General features: G+C 39.6%; 1 protein-coding gene across 2 annotated transcripts in view; it reads left to right on the top strand.

Moving 5' to 3' along the window:
• The window catches only part of PCCA (propionyl-CoA carboxylase subunit alpha), a 219,414-nt gene that overhangs the window by 119,650 nt on the left and 80,871 nt on the right, over positions 1–18,893 (top strand). For both annotated transcript variants that reach the window (XM_053384482.1, XM_053384481.1), the window contains exon 19: positions 15,248–15,350. In XM_053384482.1, coding sequence (XP_053240457.1) covers positions 15,248–15,350 — 103 coding nt within the window. The remainder of the gene's footprint in view (positions 1–15,247; positions 15,351–18,893) is intronic.

Raw genomic sequence — 18,893 nt, 5'->3', positions numbered from 1 at the left:
GTCTGCTTTGCACAGAAATCTCTATACGTCAGAGGGGTTGGCTTCAGAATACCAGTTGCTGGAAACTGCACTCGGGTCCTGCTAGTGGGCTTCTCCTAAGCATCTAATTAGCCATTGTGAGAACAGGATGCTGTACTTCATGGACCACTTTCTGATCAGGCAGGGTCTTCTTCTGTCCTTATTCATGATTTGTAATGTGTATTGCTTTTATAACCATTTTTGTGTGTGTAAACCTTGGGGAACTGTAACAATAACCCAATTGCAGAATTTGTCTTGGCCAGTGAAGCTGATTTATCAACAAAAACAATATACAATTGATTTTCTCAGAAAAATAAATGGAGTTAAAAACAACGGCAGGTTTTATAACTGCTGCTGACTTTTGCTCTACCTGATCGTTATTGGCTTGTGGGGCATTGTGCACTGTGATTTGGGTGGCTCATTTGAATGGGTGGTAGCCATAGGGGCGATTGTCCCTTTCTTGTTTTTAACTACTTCTTTGCTACCTCACATTCTTTTACTACCTCCACCCCTTGGCCACATCAGTGGTGGAGCTGGGAAGTGTCAGCAGAGGACCATGCTGGATGTGCAGTTGATTGGGGTGAGGGCAGTATGTAAAAGTGGCTCTCTTGCGATTATAGCAAGAGAAGTGTGTATTTTTGCTTCCTATTAATTCAGTTCAGAACTTTTTTTCAAAAAATATATTTTTATTTGATCAGTTTTAAAGCTAGCTTTTCAAGCATTCTTTTTCTTAGGAAAAACCGCAGCAGATTTCTGTTTTCTAAGTAATTATCTAAATGCTTGATATCACGTGGGTCAATGTGATAATAGGCTTCTTGGATAACAGGGGCACAGATTTCTTACAGGAAGTAGCTGTGAATATATTTTGCACTGTTTTGAACCATTATACGTAGCATTTACCGTATTTTTTCAATAGGTTGGTTTATTGTCAAGTGGGTGCCACCCATTGCTTCAAGTCATTTTTACATTAGGCGATAAAACAACAATCCTGCGGTTATCATGATGTCAGATTATGATACAGTTTCCAGTGGACATAGTTTGGCTTGAGAGAATCTAGCTTGTTTAGCGTAGCCAAGATCTCTCAAACTAAAAGTGATGTTCAACTAATGGGAGTCTTTATTTCCATTAGCAGTTTGGACGGGGGAATAGGAGAGCAAGTGCTCCAGGTGTGGTCCTCTCTTGGGTCTACTAATGTAATGTTTACACTTCCAAAGCCGATTGCCTACAGCACTTCCTATGTGTTGCTTGTGTTGGCTGCAAAGCTTATTTTCCTAATTTCTCTATTGGTTTTGGCCTCCCATCATTCATAGCTTGGAAAAATCCACGGTTTGCTGCATGCCTGTATTACCCGATGTAGCATGCTTGAGGAAAAATTGGCTCTGTGTTTAAAACGAGGACATTTTAAACCTTTGTCCTTTTAAAGACAAAGGAACTTGCCATTGAGAGGTCTTGCCTGCGTTGTCTGCTCCCACACCCCTCTGGTGTGCTTTGTAATGTTGGATTTATTTATTTTTGAATTGTAAAATGGAGTTAATAGATGCCTCTCTTAAAGTATCTTCAGAATACATCTTTTAAAGATTGTAAATTGCATTCAGCACTTCAAACAGAGATCACTGAAATGAAAAATATTAAATGTAAATACATAATGTATTTGAAATAGCCACAGTTATATTGTTATCCCCATGAGCATTTGCATTTCTGCGCCCATAACACTTTCACAATAGTTTATCTGAATATTTTTAGATTCATCATTACCATTATGTGAACAGTTGTGATACGGTTTCAAATTAGCTTTAAGTGAATGGTGATTAGAATATATATTTATTGGGGCAAAGAGAATGGGAAGGGACACAATTTTTTGGAATGTAATTTTAATAGAATAAAAACAGGCTAACAGAACAAATGATGCAAAATTCAGGAAGTGTCATTTAATAATAATATATTAGGATTTATGTACAAAGACTTCACGCCATCACAGTAATTCTTTCATAACATTCCTGTGTGGTTGGGTGGCTGTGGTGGAGACATAAGAGTATAGCCTGTTACGTTTACTGAAATATCATGTAAGCCTGTTCTTAGTCTCTATCTCTATTGGCCAACCTGCCTGCATCTCTAAGCAGCGGTGGGGCGAGCTGATCGGGCACCTGGGGCGGTGCATGTGCCGTGCGCCCAGGGGTGGGGCCAGCCGGGGCAGGACGCTCCGTGGGGCATCCAAAGAGTTTGCCTACCTCCTCCCACTCAGCTGTCCTACAGCTGAGGGGGCAGCGGTGGGTGGACCATTTGGGGCAGCGTGGAGCATGCAGGCACTCAAGTCACTGCGTCACTCCCAGGAGAGACGTGTGGCTTGGGCACACTACAGGCCCTGTGGTGAGTGCCGCCTGGCATTTTGTCACCCCCCTCAGTGGTAATACCCAGGGTGGCCCACACCTACCGCACCCCCTTTCCTCTGCCCCTGTCTCTAAGGATATGGTTGCAAGCAGCTATCATTTCTGGTCTGCTCATTCCACCCAAGACTCCAAATATGCATTGGCCAGTACAGACCTAGAGTTGTTCTGCCCTTAATCCTTTGAACTGTTCCTAAACAAGGATATGCCATTTTATTTCTCAACCAGATCAAATATTAGAAGCTAGAAGGGGTAAGGACTGTCCAAAGGAACCAGATATTTCTCAGGAAGGTCAAACGTGTGACTCACCTATGGTATTCTATTTGGTTTATGGATGAAGTGAGATGTTAATCGAGGATTTCCCACTTACACTTTTACACTACTTTAGTTAATAAGCTTTGTGCTGCATTTGATAATTAGTGTATTCAAAGCAGAGGTCTGTAAATTTTTATTCAAGTTAGAGAAAATGCACAGGACACTAGGCTCTCAAGCTGTACCTGGTAGTTCCCCTTCTTTGCATGTTACAAAGGTACGGTTTAATCCAGGGGTGGGCAACCAGTGACTATTATGACGTTGGATTTCTGCTTCTATCATTTGGAGCCATCATGAGAAATAGTCAGGGAAGACAGGAGTTGTAGTCTAGCAACATCTGAAGGAACACAATTTCCCAGTCTCTAATTTAAGGGGTCCTAAGGTTTGGGCCTGGCACCTCTACAACCTTTGTCTCTGTGGCCCAAGATTTATCTTTCATGAATTTTTTGCCACTTTTAAACTGAAAACTCTATTAACACATTGCTTTGATTATATAATGCAATGGCTGTCTTGCATGCAATAGTTTTCTATGGTGCTATCACTAACTGCGATGTTTACATTATGGTTCTCTTGGGATGAGAGAAAGGTGAGTATTGAACTTTAGTCTTTGCCACGAGTATGGCTAAATGTTCCATTCCTCATCAGTTCCACTGGTGGCTTGCATCTTATCACTCTATAAAACCATACAATAAAATGTTAATTAACTAAAACATCAACCAACTACAGCAAAAAAATATAACAATGAGAATACAGCAGACCGCCACTAGCTGAGCATTTACTCAGCTGTTCACATGTTCAGTAGTTGAGCATTTTTTACTGCAGAGCCTCTTGAACCTTGAAACACATCAGAGATAAGGACCAGTTATCTCATCACATGCTGTCGCCTAAGCAGGCCATTTTGGGTTGGGTTGGGAGAAATAGTTGGCTCCTCATAATCTCTAGGTGCACATACTGTTTTCAGATCTCTAGTATGTTTGCTTCATTTGGCCAGGATACTTTCCTTGCCTGAGGACTGAAGCATGGGTAAAGGATTTTTTTTTAAACCTTTTGTTTGGTCTGGACAGTTGACCCCATGTGACGTCATACTGTAAAGTGTTTTTGAAGCTTTCAGTTATTATTTTTTGAAGCTTTCGAAAATGTGGCATCTGGTTTGAAAGAAAGGGAAGTCTTAAGAGTCCTTTGGCTCATGGAACTAGTTCTGTGGCATTTTGGATCCTGGTTGCTAAGGAAGTGTGTTTTGTATACGAGTTTTCTTATGCATATTTGTAGGTGGGGGGTTGCAATTCTGAAGATGAATCTTTCCTTTGATTCTGCTGCAGGAGCTGGATGGGACATTATTGTTAGAGTACTCCTCTGCTCCCTGCAACGATTCCTAAAGCTCTTGCACACTTCATCAGTATTATTGTAGTTCTTTGGCTGCAGGATATTTGGCAGCTGTTGCACCCCACTGGCAAATCCTATTCATACTTCTTTTCTATTCACCATTGCCATTGGAGAATTGATTTCTCCCTCCTCTGCTCTAACCTTTCCCAATTCATTTTGGATTGTTCAATGTGAAACATTTTAATTTCATATCATACAGCCATTCAGCTTGCAGTCTTTTTCCTTTCCTTTTTTTTTTTAACTTGTCACTAGGGTAACAGCATAGCATGCTTCCTAAGCAATCAAGTTTTTATTTCACATGCTTAATGTTGCATTAAGCATTTGCGTTTTTGTTTAACCCCCTTAAATACTTTAAACGGTGGGTATGTTTTGCAAACTAATGTAATTTCAGTACCACGACTTTTTAAAAAATGTTACCTTTTAAAATGTCAGAAGGTCAAGAGATTCATCAGCAAATTCAGAAATCGTCAACATGAATAATATTCTTCCTGTAAAATAAACAACAATTTCTAGATAGTGTATTTTACATTTTGTGTTTAAAATTAACAGTGCAATCCTATACATGTCTGCTCATACGCAAGCACCACTAGTGGACTTACTCACAAGTAAATGTGTATAGAAATGTAGCCTAAATTTGTTTAGATGAGCCACATAGACATCAGTGCAGACTAATGTTGAGTATGTAGCTTGGAAATCTAAAACAAAAAATATTATACACCAGCTCATTAGTGGATACCTTATATGTAAAAATGTCATCAGTTCACATTTATTATATTTGTAAAAATAAGTTTTATAATTCACAGATGTTCAACTTCTTCCTTCCACTTTACCACAATCACTCCTAGTTTCCCTTAAAAATACATATTTCAAAATGATCTTTTTGTGTAAAAATGTTAAAGTTACTGCTTTATATCTTGCAGGCAAGACTATAATATTTCTTTTTTGCTTATCTGGGTAAAATAATGTTGCTACAATGCAAGAAAACTATAGTGTCATTCACAAAGTTTGAACTTGTAACATTGTTAAACTAATTCTTTTGGAAAAAACCTTCTGCCATGAAAAATGATATATCTGATATTGCAGTGCGAGTTTGCTTTAAATACTTGCTCTTTTTCTGTATTAATTTAAGAGAACAATTGTCTTTCAATGATCCAGTTGCTTTATTGATACAGCCGAATGCATTTACTGGCTTTGTTTAAATAATTTTCTACACACTATTCTGTCAATAATAGGCTTTAAAAGCCGTTTCTTCTGTTAATTTCCAAGCTCTATTTCATTTGCTCCTTGTTTAAGTTAGAGTGAAAGCTACTTTAGGTGATTCTCTGCCAAAATGTGGTTTGGCAAGGGTTTATGACTGAATTTGGCCCAAAAGAGTCAAACATATGGTAACAGTTAATTTACTGGTACTCCTATCCTCCTGAGAACTCCTCCCGAGAGCTTACTACATTTTTATCTAACCTGTTCTAACTGAACAAGCTATTGGTCTGAAAGGCGATACGCCAGTATAGAAAGAGACCTTTAGGTAAAACTTATGTTCAGGACAGTCGTCCATATTAATTAAAGAAGCACATGACTAAATTCATGCACACCCCTTAAAAACAAACAAACCAAGACAGGTCATCCCGGTGTTATTACCTATCCCCTGGAGACTTTGCAAACTTAATTTCAGCTTTAAGCATAAAACTAAATACAGAGCTAAGCAAGCACTCCTCTTTATGTGTGTTTGTCTGTAAATGCTTACACACACAGATTCTTTCTGTCAAGGATGATCTCAACTCAGCTGTTGTTCTGCCAGTTACTTTCTGCAGGTGCCTGTGGTCACATATACTGCTTTTCAGACTGAAACTGTCTCCTGAAGCAGTTCAGCTCAGTTACAGTTTTGTACGTGGCAGGTACTTTCCGCGTATGAAAGTAAGACCCAAGCTTTCCAACGAAAAGAAAGACAAGTGACATAAGGGAAGGGGAGTGGAGGGGGGAGATAAATTTGAAAATACCAGAATGGAGTGCTGAGTTTTTAGCAAGAACTTGCATCCAGTTTGGGATGTGCTGATCTTGTTGGTGTTCCTTGGTTTTCCTTGTTGAGAATGCATCTCAAAATCATTTCAGAAGCTCTCTTTCTAGAACTGATACTACTGAGCATGCATCTGATAGTATGGCAAGGCTAAGTGTGATAAAATGGGGTGTAATTAGTGATCCAGTCCCCCCTCATTAAGGTAATGGTAGGGGTAGCCCTTGTTTCTTTTCGTCTTCTTTAGTTGTGTATCAGTCGAAGCTAAACTTGTCTGTGTTTGAAGGGGATGCAGTCCTGATTTTTTGATCCATAGTCTTTAAATCACATTTTAGCCTCATCCAGATGCATTGAAAATGTCCTCTGCACCACAATGCCTCTTATATATATACACACACATACACACACACACACACACACACACACACACACACATATATATATTTCTTGTCCCAGCACAAAGCCAAAACGGACCCTCAGGGTGGTTCGCGAAATTAAATAATAACAAAACAATTAAAATCAAATTTAAAGCAGTTTCATAATATTAATAAATCCTTAGCAATTAATTTAAAATACTAACTTGATCCCGGACTGCCATTGAGGAAGTCATTCATCAGTGCAAGCCTGGGCTCTTTTGGAGGGACTTAAATGGGTCTAATTACACATGCTGAGTATAGCTAATGTTGTATTGGGGTGTTCTTTTTTTTTTTAAAAAAAACAACAACCAAAAAACTACCAATTTTCCCCTCTGAGAATATAATCTACTGTGAGAGAAGACAGGGCTCCAGCAGCCTCCCCAATTACTCAGAGTGACTTGATGGGATGTAGATTTGTTACAAACAATTAACCCCAGTGCAAAGCTTTTCTTTATCTGAAAAAAAGATGAATGCCCCCCCTCTTTATTTCACATGAATGTTCACTTATGCAGTTCATTAATATTTGCTCTATTAGAAGATTTTGAAAATTGCTCTTTTGTCTAAAGCAGTAATTTCCAAACTTCTACCTTGGAGTAACATACACTCCCCATCAACATGCCTGTGGAGGGAACACCCCTAGAACTCTCCCATCATCACTCTCCATTAGCTGAGGGTTGGCCCTAGAATACACTCAACTCCTCCTCCTGACTGCATAATGCAACATGCCATCTCGTGAAAAAAGATTGTCCCTGCTGCTGCTCTTCTCCTGAAGGAAATTCAGGTTCCCTCAGAAAGCAGTTTGAGGAAAAAGTCTTCCCCTTCTCTGAGCATTGGTGGGAAACAATGCTGGAAACCTTGGAGCGAAATAGCAGTCAGTGCTACAGAACTGGAACTTCCTACTTGAGAATTGCATGTGCTTCCTTCATCTCACCTATATGGCTTAGGGCAGTGGTGTTCAAACTTTTCTCAAAGAGGGCCAGATTTGATGAAGTGAAGGGCCGTGGGGGCCAACCAAAGTTGTTGAGCTTATTTCAAGATTGAAGTTGTTGAGGTTTTTTTTAGGATTTTATCCCAGGAAATAAACCGCCACAGGGGCCGGATAAAACCAACCAGCAGGCCAGATTAGGCCCCCGAAATAGATTTTGCCTGGCTTAGGGAGTAGGGAATGCTTGATTTAAGCCCTGTGGCACTATATATCAGTTAAACGTGCTTGTGTGTGACCAGTGTTACTTATGGGTACTATATATGTTTTAAATATAATACAGTGGTACCTCGGGTTACATACGCTTCAGGTTACAGACTCCACTAACCCAGAAATAATACCTCGGGTTAAGAACTTTGCTTCAGGTTGAGAACAGAAATTGTGCTCCGGCGGCACGGGAGCAGTGAGAGGCCCCATTAGCTAAAACTTGATTGTGCAGGAAGCTGGAAGGGACTGGGCAGGAAGTTCTGTTGGACGTATGGAAAACCCCTTGTGCCGCCAGAGCTTTATCACTGGGTGCAGCCAGTTAAGTTTAATGATGCAGTTGTGTGCAGGCTAAGGATTTGATCCAAAGCACTTTGAAATTCAGCATATAATATGAAAGATTTCAGTATATCTTTGGTATGAACTACTGAAACTTATTCCAGTAGAACAGAGCCTCCAAGCCTTACAGTGCTTACTTTATCCTGAAAAAAAATATATTTTGCCTAACTTTGTGCAAATGGAAAAAAAGTAAAATAGTTTCAAACATGCTTATTTTTAAGACTGTCTAGGCTTTCACTTATGACCCAAGGCATAGGTTTTTTACATCTTTGTAAATTCAGATAGACTTGGCTGAAGTAAGCAAGTCATTGTTCGTATTCCCCATTAATATCAATAATTTCCTGTTCTTCACCCCATCCTATCTTCCTTTTGTCCTTCTATTTCTTTTTAAAATCTAGCTTGAAAGCTTCTTGAAACAAGGACTGTCTTTTCCAAAACTTAATTCCTTTGTGAAGCACACAGGTTGGACCCTGACTCCCACTTCTGTGAATGGAATAGTTCTTTCGGTTTATGTAAGCAACTGAGATCCAGCAGAGACCTCCTTCTGGAGCAGACCCTGTACCACTTCTCATGGCTCTGCACCCCTCCGAAGGGGGTTTCCTGGGAGCCACAGGGAAAAGGGGGAATTGGCAAAATCCACCCCCTTTGTTTTTTCCTGCTCTTCTGAGCATAAGTCTAAATACAACCATTTATGTACAGTGGTACCTTGTTTGTTGAACGGCTTGACTCCCAAACGCCGCAAACCTGGAAGTGAGTGTTCCTGTTTGTGAACGTTTTTCAGAAGCTGAACATCTGACATGGCTTCCGATTGAGTGCAGGAAGCTCCTGCAGCCAATCGGAAGCTGCGCCTTGGTTTTTGAATGATTCCAGGAGTCGAATGGACTCCTGGAATGGATTAAGTTCGACAACCAAGGTACCACTGTATTGACATGATCATTACGTAAATAATGGCATATTTCTCCATAGAGCAATGGCCATAACTGTTTATTAGTGGTTGTAAATTTAGTTGCTGCAAACCATAGTTAGCACAAATGGTTGCTTGCAAACCAACCTCAAATGGGCACTGACACAGATTTGGACATTAAAAAAATATATTTTGACCTGAAGTCTGAATGGAACCAAAGGTGCACACTTCTTGTGGTAAATGCAGATTCATTTAAGTCACATGAATGTTCGGCGTGAAGGAATTTGCATTTCCTACAAAAGTGTGCACCATTCCGTATTATTAAGTCAATTTCTGGACAGTTGTTATTTGGCCATGTTCTTCCAGTTTTAGTGCCCCTTACTATCCTGAGGAGGATTTGGCTTTCTTGGTTTAAAGAGAGAGAAAAAACAGTGAGAAATCAGCCCCCTGTCCTCCAGTTCCCATTGACTTCTGCATCAAAAAATCAAAGACTGTCTTTTATATGGGCAGAAATTTAGTTAGTTTTATATAAAAGCATCTTCAAAAAACTCATTCTACAAATCCTGTTGAGTAGTGGCTTTGTAAAGGTAATCTGAGGTAGCAAACCTTGGATGGTGTGCCCCATGGTTTAGTCAATTAAATACGTTGCAATCTAATTTTCTTTTTTAATGTACAGATATACTTAGTGTATTTTCTGTAAGAGTGAGGAGCATATTGGGTGTGCCTGCATGTATTTATATATGATAAATAAGTGAGTAGAATATTTTCCATATTTTAGTTCTCAAAAATATGAAAGCCCTGCTTTTATCTTTTTTGTGTGTGCTGTTGAGAATCTTTATGCTGGAAAATGTTGAAAGCACTGGAGTGGTAAAAGCTACGATTTTTGTTTTGTTTGGCAGCCGGCTTCTGTTTAAAATTCCTTTAATCTATCTATTGCATGCTTTTATATTCCTCTTGATAACCGAAGGCACGATGAAGGATCCTTCTTTATATGAACTCATTCAACAAACAATGCTGAAAAATGCTTTGTCTTTTTATGCCATAAAATGGACTGTTGTGTGAACTGTTAAATTTCTATTTGCCTTTCTTGATTTCCTCCCCCTCCCCACCCCACCCCTCCTTCCTTTTGGAAGAAAACCACAATTTCTATGCTAGATCTAAAGTTTCATTAAAATTGCTTATGCCCTGTCCCAGGCATTTTAAGTGGGCCATCTGTCTAAACATCTCTCTATTTTTTTCTGATCATTTCCTCGACTTATTCATGAGCCATGGGAGGGCTTCTTTGTAGTCTCCATGTAGCTGGTTCAGCCTACCCCCACTGAATACATCTATGTGCTTGCATAACATATCTTTTCACAGTGCTGGAAATTCTCTGAACTTGGTTCAGATGAATGGCCCACTTTCTGAAGGGTTTTTTTCTTCCCCCCACTTCTGCTGTAAAGATTTGTATGCAGGAATTGACCTCAGTGCCTAAAGAATACAGCACATTATTCTTGATCGTTTATAGGCCTCCCGCTGAGAAAGTTATGATGAAGGATTTCTTAATTATTCTTTGACCATTAATATTGTTTTAAGTCAATATATCACTTTTATTTAGCTGCTGAAATACATAATTGTGCAACAGGAAAAAATAGCCACATGTATTTGCGGTGTGTCATGTAACATAGTTTTGCAATGTTGGGGTTGATTCCCCCACCTTAAGCTCCATACACCTGATAGTTTGAATTTTATTAAATCTATACTTTTATTTTCATAACCCTTTGTGACATTAATTCATATCCCATTACATCATCTGCAGCAGTTGCAAATAAAGGCAGGGGGGTACCCCTTTGTAGCAAACTGGATATTGAGCTCCTACATGCTGATTGGCTGCTGACAATCTAAGCCTGAGTAAAGCAACTATTTATTCTAGATTATATGAATGAAACTTTACATTGCTGCTTTTGGTTTTTATATCGTTTAGTTTAACTATGGGTGATGTCCATTTCTTTTTTAAGCACCCTGTTTTTCTGATGTTCTGCAGGTTCTCTAGCTGAGAATCCATTGCAGCAAGGAAAATACAAGCTGTGAACGCTGATGCTTCATACAGAAACAACCAAACCATTTGGCAGGGAGGCAAGAATGGAAGTAGCAGCATATTGTAGTTCTTTGTGCATATAAGTTCCAAGCTATGCCTATTCCAGCTAATATTTTGCATGGTTTCCCCCCGCCTTCGATAAATCCCAGTGGTGTCTTGCTCAGTTTGCACCTAAAGCTGTGTCTACACCTGACTTTTGCTCCGCTTTCTGGATTTTAAGTGATGAACTTAGTGTTTCAGAAAATGGGCGTTATCTCACTGTCAGGATGACCTTTTTCTTCTAATAGCAGTGTATTGGAAAATGTTTTACAACTCCTTTGATCATAGCTAACACCTTTCTACCATTTTCCATTTCATGCTATAACTGCAGCTGTCCCTTTTTGTCTCACGAGGGGAATGAGTGCACCATCAGACCAACTTTTCCACTTTAAGCCCAGATTCTGTCAAACTATTTGTCCTAAAATCGAAGACTCTCAATTCTTCCTCCCAACACTATTAGAATATTCTGACTTTTACTGTCACCTGTTACACAGGGCACTGGGTTCTGGTTTAAAACCCTGTAAGTAGTTGACAGGGATTTTTTTGTACGTTGTGTGTGGTATTTATGATATTTGTAGTTTTAATTGTAGTTACTCTTCTGATTTCGGAATCCACTTTGAAAGAAAATATTTTTAAAAGAGGATGCAAATAAGTAAAAAACCCCCAACACCCAACAATTTGACTTTGCATATTTTCTTTCTTTAGCAGTGTTGTGCTAGCTATCAAATTTTTTAGGGGGTTCTGTTAGTGATAGGCATAAATGGTAAGCAGGTGAGAAGACCTGCCTGTATCTACCCAAAAATCATTCAGGAATAATTTGTGAAAATGAATCAGTAATCAGAAAATTAGTGATGATTTTAAATGAGATCATATGTATATGGCTTCTCCAAACTAAACCAACTCCAGAAGATATCAGGGAAACGTGGATTCTGATGCTACCATGGTAGCTCTATCTAGGTGAGCAAGAGTTGCAAATAATAATAATAATAATAATAATAATAATAATAATAATAATAATAATAATTTATTATTTATACCCCGCCCATCTGGCTGGGCCTCCCCAGCCACTCTGGGCGGCTTCCATAAAAACCAAAAATGCAGTAAAATATCACACGTTAAAAACTTCCCTGAACAGGGCTGCCTTAAGATGTCTTTGCTTTGAATGGGCAACTGACTCATTTGCTTGGCATGTCCATGTTGTTGCTCAGCTCTGTTGCCTGATTAACAGTTCACAATGATTTGGCAAGTTGTTATATGAATCATTCAACATCTGTCATGTGACATAGTAGCTACGGCTGCGGTTGTGCCTTTTTCCAACAGCGGAAAGGTTGTTCTGCTAATACTGCACATATTGTGGTAAGCGTAGTGAACCAGAACTCTGGTAATAAGAAAATGAAAAATGCAACTGTCATAAAATAATGCTAGAATTGTAAAAACACACAAAGCACTGGAAATACAAAAGGCTGGTGGCAGACCCAATACAAAATGTATACCTAGTGAACTGTGCTTCATAAAAAAATAAGGATGCAGATTAATCTGTTGATGTCAGCACTAAGTTGCACAAAACACTCTTTGAGCAGATGCTATTTCAGTGTGCTAGTAAACAAGAGTGGAAGTGAAGAAAGTTGCATAAACTTTGGTCTGAGTAGACATTCCTTCAAGCTTTCGCTGTTTAAACAAAAGGTGGTTGAGGGTGAAGAAAAGCATTCTTTTGTTGTCTCATAATCTAATAGTGCTAAAGAACCCAGTCTTTGTGAAATAATAATAAATATTTGACCGATGGATTGTAGAAGCTTAAAATTGCTGGTCCTTCCCTCCATCTCAGTATTAATAATTTGCATCAGAATTCATGCAAGGGAAGAGAACACAGTCAAAAAGTAAATAAATATGTTATTGACTAAGCAACACAGCCATGGCTCTTAAAATGCATTCTACTCTCTCTCTTGGTCAAATACACACACTTTTTTCATAAGCTTACTGTAATAAACATTGGGGAATCTTCAAAAGGACACAGGAGTCTTCACAAATGACCCCTTCTCACCCAATATTACCTGCTCTGACGAGTAGTGGCCCTCCAAAGGCTCATTCAGTGGCCCTCCAAAGACTCATTCCTGCCACCTGACATAAGCTGGAGATCACGTGACTTGAACCTGGAAATGCCTACACACAGAGCTTGAAATGTACCACTGAGCTATAGGCTCTATCTTCACTGCTGTATTCCCCAAAAGGTAGATTCTACATGCTTTAATTTTAGAATGGCCTTTTGTACATATGATTTGGTATTTCAGAGGAGATCACAAACGGATCGTTCTGGTCCATTCTGGCCTTGGTAAGATATCACTCATAAGTTGCTCAACCTGCCATTTAACTCGTGTGAGATAGTTGTGGGCAGGTTTATCCTGATACCGTTTTTTGCTTTTTAACCTAAGAATCCTGAGAATAACTTTTCATTTTTTCTACAAAAGTAATTAAGAATAGTAGTGTACTCTCTAGGATTATTTGAAGTATATGTCGAGAGCAGGAAACCAATAGGCTTCTGTCATAATCAAATCACTAAGCATATGTTGAGTGATAACAGGGGCATACAATCACAGGGGAAGAACTCAAGGAGAAAAGTGGCCCAATTATGGTAATGAACAGGTAGCCAAATGAAAAGGATGGGAAGAGAGCACAGGGTAACAATGTGAAATTATGATTAGCGCAGTAAGCAGCTGGCACAGCCTAACTATTGTTGTCAAATGTCTGGAACATCACGGCAGAATGCAGCTTAAGGACAGTGTGAAAGGACAAACTGCTTAGTCTGTGCATTTCTACAGGGAGTTCTTGAAATGTGTAAAGGTTGCATTGGGAGACCAGCAACTGTCTCAAACTTTCTCTTTGACAGCTTGCGATATTCCTGATTTGTATTGTGGGCTGCCCCTTACTAGTTGGCTTCATCTTACTTGGTGTTGTGTGCTCTAAGAATTTATTCAGAGTTCGATTCTGTCCCCTGAAGCCTGCAGTTTCCTTTACTCTCAAAGCCATTTCCCCCATCAGATATAGTTAGTGGGGCTGGATATGTTACAAACCTGCAACAAATAAATACATAAGAAACAAAGGCATTTGAAAGTGGTTTCCCACCTCCTTACCTGGTAAAATTGGAATTCCACTTTATCTTAAAACTAGTGTTTTCATACAAATCCTCAGTCAGTTTAAGATTTATTTATTTTTTAAATTAAACCCATCTTAATGCTAAAATATCAGCATTGCTGGATCAGGCCAAAGGCCCATTTAGTCCAACATTCTGTTCTCACAGTGGCCAGCCAAAGGTCTATGGGAAGTCTACAAGCAGGAACTAATACTCAATATTTTTGTAATTACTTAGCGTGTTTATTTATTAGATCCCTTTCCATGGGTGTGCTCAACAGCTAACAAGATTAAAACATACTTAAAGTATCTACAGCAGGTCAGTACAAAATCATCTTTCATATGATGATTCTTAAACTTCCATTGAGAGCTTCATTTGTCTTTTTATGCTGTCAGTTAAGTCTTCTCGTGATGGCATCAGTGATGAATAAAGAAGGGCTGGTTTTCTAAATAATGTCCTTCCTTGACTGTTAAAACATCTTCAAGATCTGAGCAGAGATCTTGCTACCTTCAATACTTTAAACTGGTGTGATCTAGTATTATTGTGGATGCAAAGCATGTGCTCTATCACTTATGCCTTTCCTTATGATGTTCTTGCAGCTAAGGTTACATGTGGCTATAAATCAGATTTTCATCATACTTCAGCTACACGACTCCCTCCAAAGTTGTAACCTGAAATGTCATGGTTCTAACATTTGTAAAAGGCTGTTACTAAATGCAGGCTATATTGCCAGGAAGCCATGTGTAGAGTGCAGAGACCTGTCTGCCTCAGGAAAATAACATGTTTGGAAGTCGGCTGCAAAAATTTTGGCGGTTGTTTTGTGTCTATGGGATATTTTTACAATATTGTTTGGCTAGGTGTTGTAAGCTGCCTTGTGGGAGAGGCGGAATAAATAAACCAAGGCATCTGAAAAATTTATATGCATATAGTATATGATCCAAGTCATAGTTATTATTTTTTTTTAATCTTGTGATAAAAACCATGGAGAGAGCCAGTGATGAAACATGGGTTGAGGATGTTTAAAATACTCTTATTCATCTTTCTGTTGCTTTAGGGTTTCTATTGTTCCACCTGATGCTAACAACTGGGAGCTATCAATCCAGCTGGGAGAAACAACTCACTCGGTTATAGCTTCATGTCAAGGGTCTACATTCTTGGTAAGCCATTGTTCTCTTTTCACAAGAAGTCAAGATTTTATTGTGATGTGGTATTGACTTTTGCCCCAAAACTAGAAGCTGAAATCCTTATTTATTTGCACACACTTCATAATGATGATAAGATGATTCTTAGTAATAGGATGGTAATAAAAACGGGAAATTACTATCAGAACTGTCTAAAAATTATTACTGAAGAAGAAGAGTTTGGATTTGATATCCCACTTTATCACTACCCGAAGGAGTCTCAAAGCGGCTAACATTTTCCTTTCCCTTCCTCCCCCACAACAAACACTCTGTGAGGTGAGTGGGGCTGAGAGACTTCCGAGAAGTGTGACTGGCCCAAGGTCACCCAGCAGCTGCATGTGGCGGAGCGGGGAATCGAACCCGGTTCACCAGATTACGAGTCCATCGCTCTGAACCCCTACACCACACTGGCTCTCACCACACTGAATTATTGCCACATAATAAAAGCAGTCCATACACCAAGTTATTCTGTTTCAAACACTGGAATCCTTGCTGTTTGGTGAAGACCAGTGGCTAAAGGCACATACCTGATGAAAGGCCTGATGTTAGATTTGGTAACACTGCAGTAGCATTTTTTTAAAGAAGATTTTGAAACTGACGTCATGAAAACAAGGTAAGTATGCACTCCAAGAAAGATGCACAAGTGGTCAGTCTCTGAGCTGTGTGCTAACACTGCATATTATTCAACAGGCTTAAGGCTACAATATGGCACAATGGAGAAAGTGTGTGTTTGTGTGTCTTTTTGCCTGGAAATGTCTGAGAACTGAAATTTCCTGCTGATGAATTTTCACAGCCCGTTTGGGTGACCTTTCTATTCTAACTAGCTATTTTATGTAAGGGCAGGTCAGATTTTATGCTGTTCTTTCACACTGTATGTTATGATAAAAGCCCATTTTGAATGCAACACTAAGCCAAACTAGCATAAACAAGCAAATTTGTGGGTTCCCAGAGACAAGATTTTGATCACTTTGCTTTTACGCCAGTCTTCCTGCTGCCACATTGCTGTAATCTAAGCCATGGTTTGGCTTATCGTTACATCTGAACCCAGGCTCATAGCTTATCTCCTCCAGAAAGACCATGAGCAGCAAGACGTAGAACAAACCTTGGCTACCAGTTTTGTGTGGAGAAAGATAAATCATGAGCGCAGTTAGAACATAATGCTGAACCAAACCATGGCTTTGCTTTGCTTGCTTTGCAGTAGGATGGGTGGCTGAGGAAAGTGAACGCAATCTCTCTGGGAAGCTGCACATTTGCACCTTCATGCTAAGCCATGGCTTGGTTTCGCATTATGTGTGACCCAGGTCATAGTTTCAGGAAGGCCTTCCTCTGGTCCAAGAGGCAGGGCCTAATCTTTGCTGATTTTTTTTTAAGACGCTAGACTCTTCATGCCTTCAGATCAGTCCTTCCCAGCATGCAATAGATTAGGTTTAAGCAAGAAGCTTGGGGCAAGGCAAGCTGGCTTCTTCCTTCTCTCCTTTTCCTGCAGCAGTCCCATTTGGTCTCCCCTCCCCTTCTCTTTTCTTCTCTTGGCCACGTACAGTATTGTACTGGTTTCAATATACAAAAGAAGAAAAGAGAAATTACAAAAGGACTTGGCTGTAAATCCCCTAGTGTTGGCGCTGACCTTTAAAGCCCTAAACGGCCTCGGTCCAGTATATCTGAAGGAGCGTCTCTACCCCCATTGTTCTACCCGGACACTGAGGTCCAGTGCCAAGGGCCTTCTGGCGGTTCCCTCGCTACGAGAAGCCAAGTTACAGGGAACCAGGCAGAGGGCCTTCTCGGTAGTGGCACCCGCCCTGTGGAACGCCCTCGCACCAGATGTCAAAGAGAAAAATAACTACCAAACTTTTAGAAGACATCTAAAGGCAGCCCTGTTTAGGGAAACTTTTAATGTTTAATAGGTTATTGTATTTTAGTGTTTTGTTGGAAGCCGCCCAGAGTGGCTGGAGAAACCCAGCCAGATGGGCGGGGTATAAATAATAAATAATAATAATAATAATAATAATAATAATAATAATAATTATTCCTCTTGACGTGGAAGGGCACTTAACTGCTCCATATGGGGAGGTGTTCCACCTTGTTGCTTCTAAGCTGCAAGTGGTTGGTTTTTTTTACCCACGCTAATGTTTCTGGAGAGAACCTTGCAGAGAACAATGGAACTCAGGTTGTCTAGACACCTTGAAAGAATAACAGTACCATAAAGATCTTAGCAGTGACCATATTTCTCCATGGTGGAATGCTTTTGTGGAGCAAAATAATGTTAATTTATTGTAAAGCTAATAGGTAGAGGCTAGAAGAATTTAGAAGTATAAACAATGGCGAATCTACATACAATAGCCCAGTATCGTAAAACGTTGAATCTATCTAATTCACCGCTCTGTAATTTTCCTGCCACCAAGAGGAGGAATGTTCAGTGAGGAATAAAGGAGTAAAAGATAATTGTGCTATCTTTCCATAGATGCATCCTTTTCTCTTTCTCAGTATTTATTTGGTTTACTTCTCTCTCTGCTGTGAATCTCTGAATTGGGAAACTGGAAAGCATGCTCGTTTGGGTATCCTCCTGATATTTAACGCCTTGGTGATAAAGGGTTAGAGATGGCTAGCTCCACACATCCTGTTTCCAACCACTTGAATATCAAGTATACTTAACTCAGGCTACTTCTTTTAAACTGGGGCCGTTGTCTTTCTCAAAGCTGGCAAACACACCAGATGTGTTCTGAAATGGAATTAAGAACGAGTTCTCCAATGAGTTCACTTCCACAAAAGCTTACTTTTACAAAATAAGCTTGAAAAATAAACACTAATAAACATTAGAAAAGAATTCCATGGGCTTTCTTGACATGCATGTTAACAATTCTCTGTATATTGTAATGAACACTTAAAAGTTGTTAATGATGTCTTGAAATAGTTTTGTAATTAAGCTGAACACCTCTTCCTTACTTGGCACCTGTATTTTCCCTATTTACATAAGTGTGTTCATGGCTCCAGCAATACTCAGTGCTTTGCAGAATTTGCTTTGCATAAATATTTATAGTGCTGTGGAATATTTTCTATTTAATCAACTTCCTGTCCCTTCTCATCTTTCATGCTTACCATTTTGTTTTGGAATCTTATGTCCTCTTGTGTTGGGGTGATGACCTTTTTTGACCAGTATACATTCCAGCCATATTCTTGGTCCCCTCTCCCTACTCTCCCGCTGTCCTTTTAAAAATGAATGGAAACCTAACCTCTTTGATGTAGGTCTCCCTGTTCACATTAAGGAGACACATGGATGCAAGAAGCAGATTCCACTGAGCTGTGTAGAAAGCTAAGGCTATAGGTGGAGCCAACCCTGTCTGTATGCAAAGCTTTGTATTTTCAGCAGCCGCTATCCTTGAGAATCCTTGCCAGTATTGCCGCCGCCTCAATCTTTCCTGCGTACCTGAATGGAGGCACACAAAAACGTGGAGGAGGAGAGGCATTTGGTGTAGGAAGCTGCTATATATTATACAACAGATGATTGGCATTGCACAGGAATGC

The sequence above is a fragment of the Podarcis raffonei genome, chromosome 4, assembly GCF_027172205.1.
Source record: "Podarcis raffonei isolate rPodRaf1 chromosome 4, rPodRaf1.pri, whole genome shotgun sequence".
Classification (NCBI taxonomy): Eukaryota; Metazoa; Chordata; class Lepidosauria; order Squamata; family Lacertidae; genus Podarcis; species Podarcis raffonei.
Note: the sequence above shows the minus strand (reverse complement) of the source record. Positions and strands in the feature narration are given on the sequence as shown.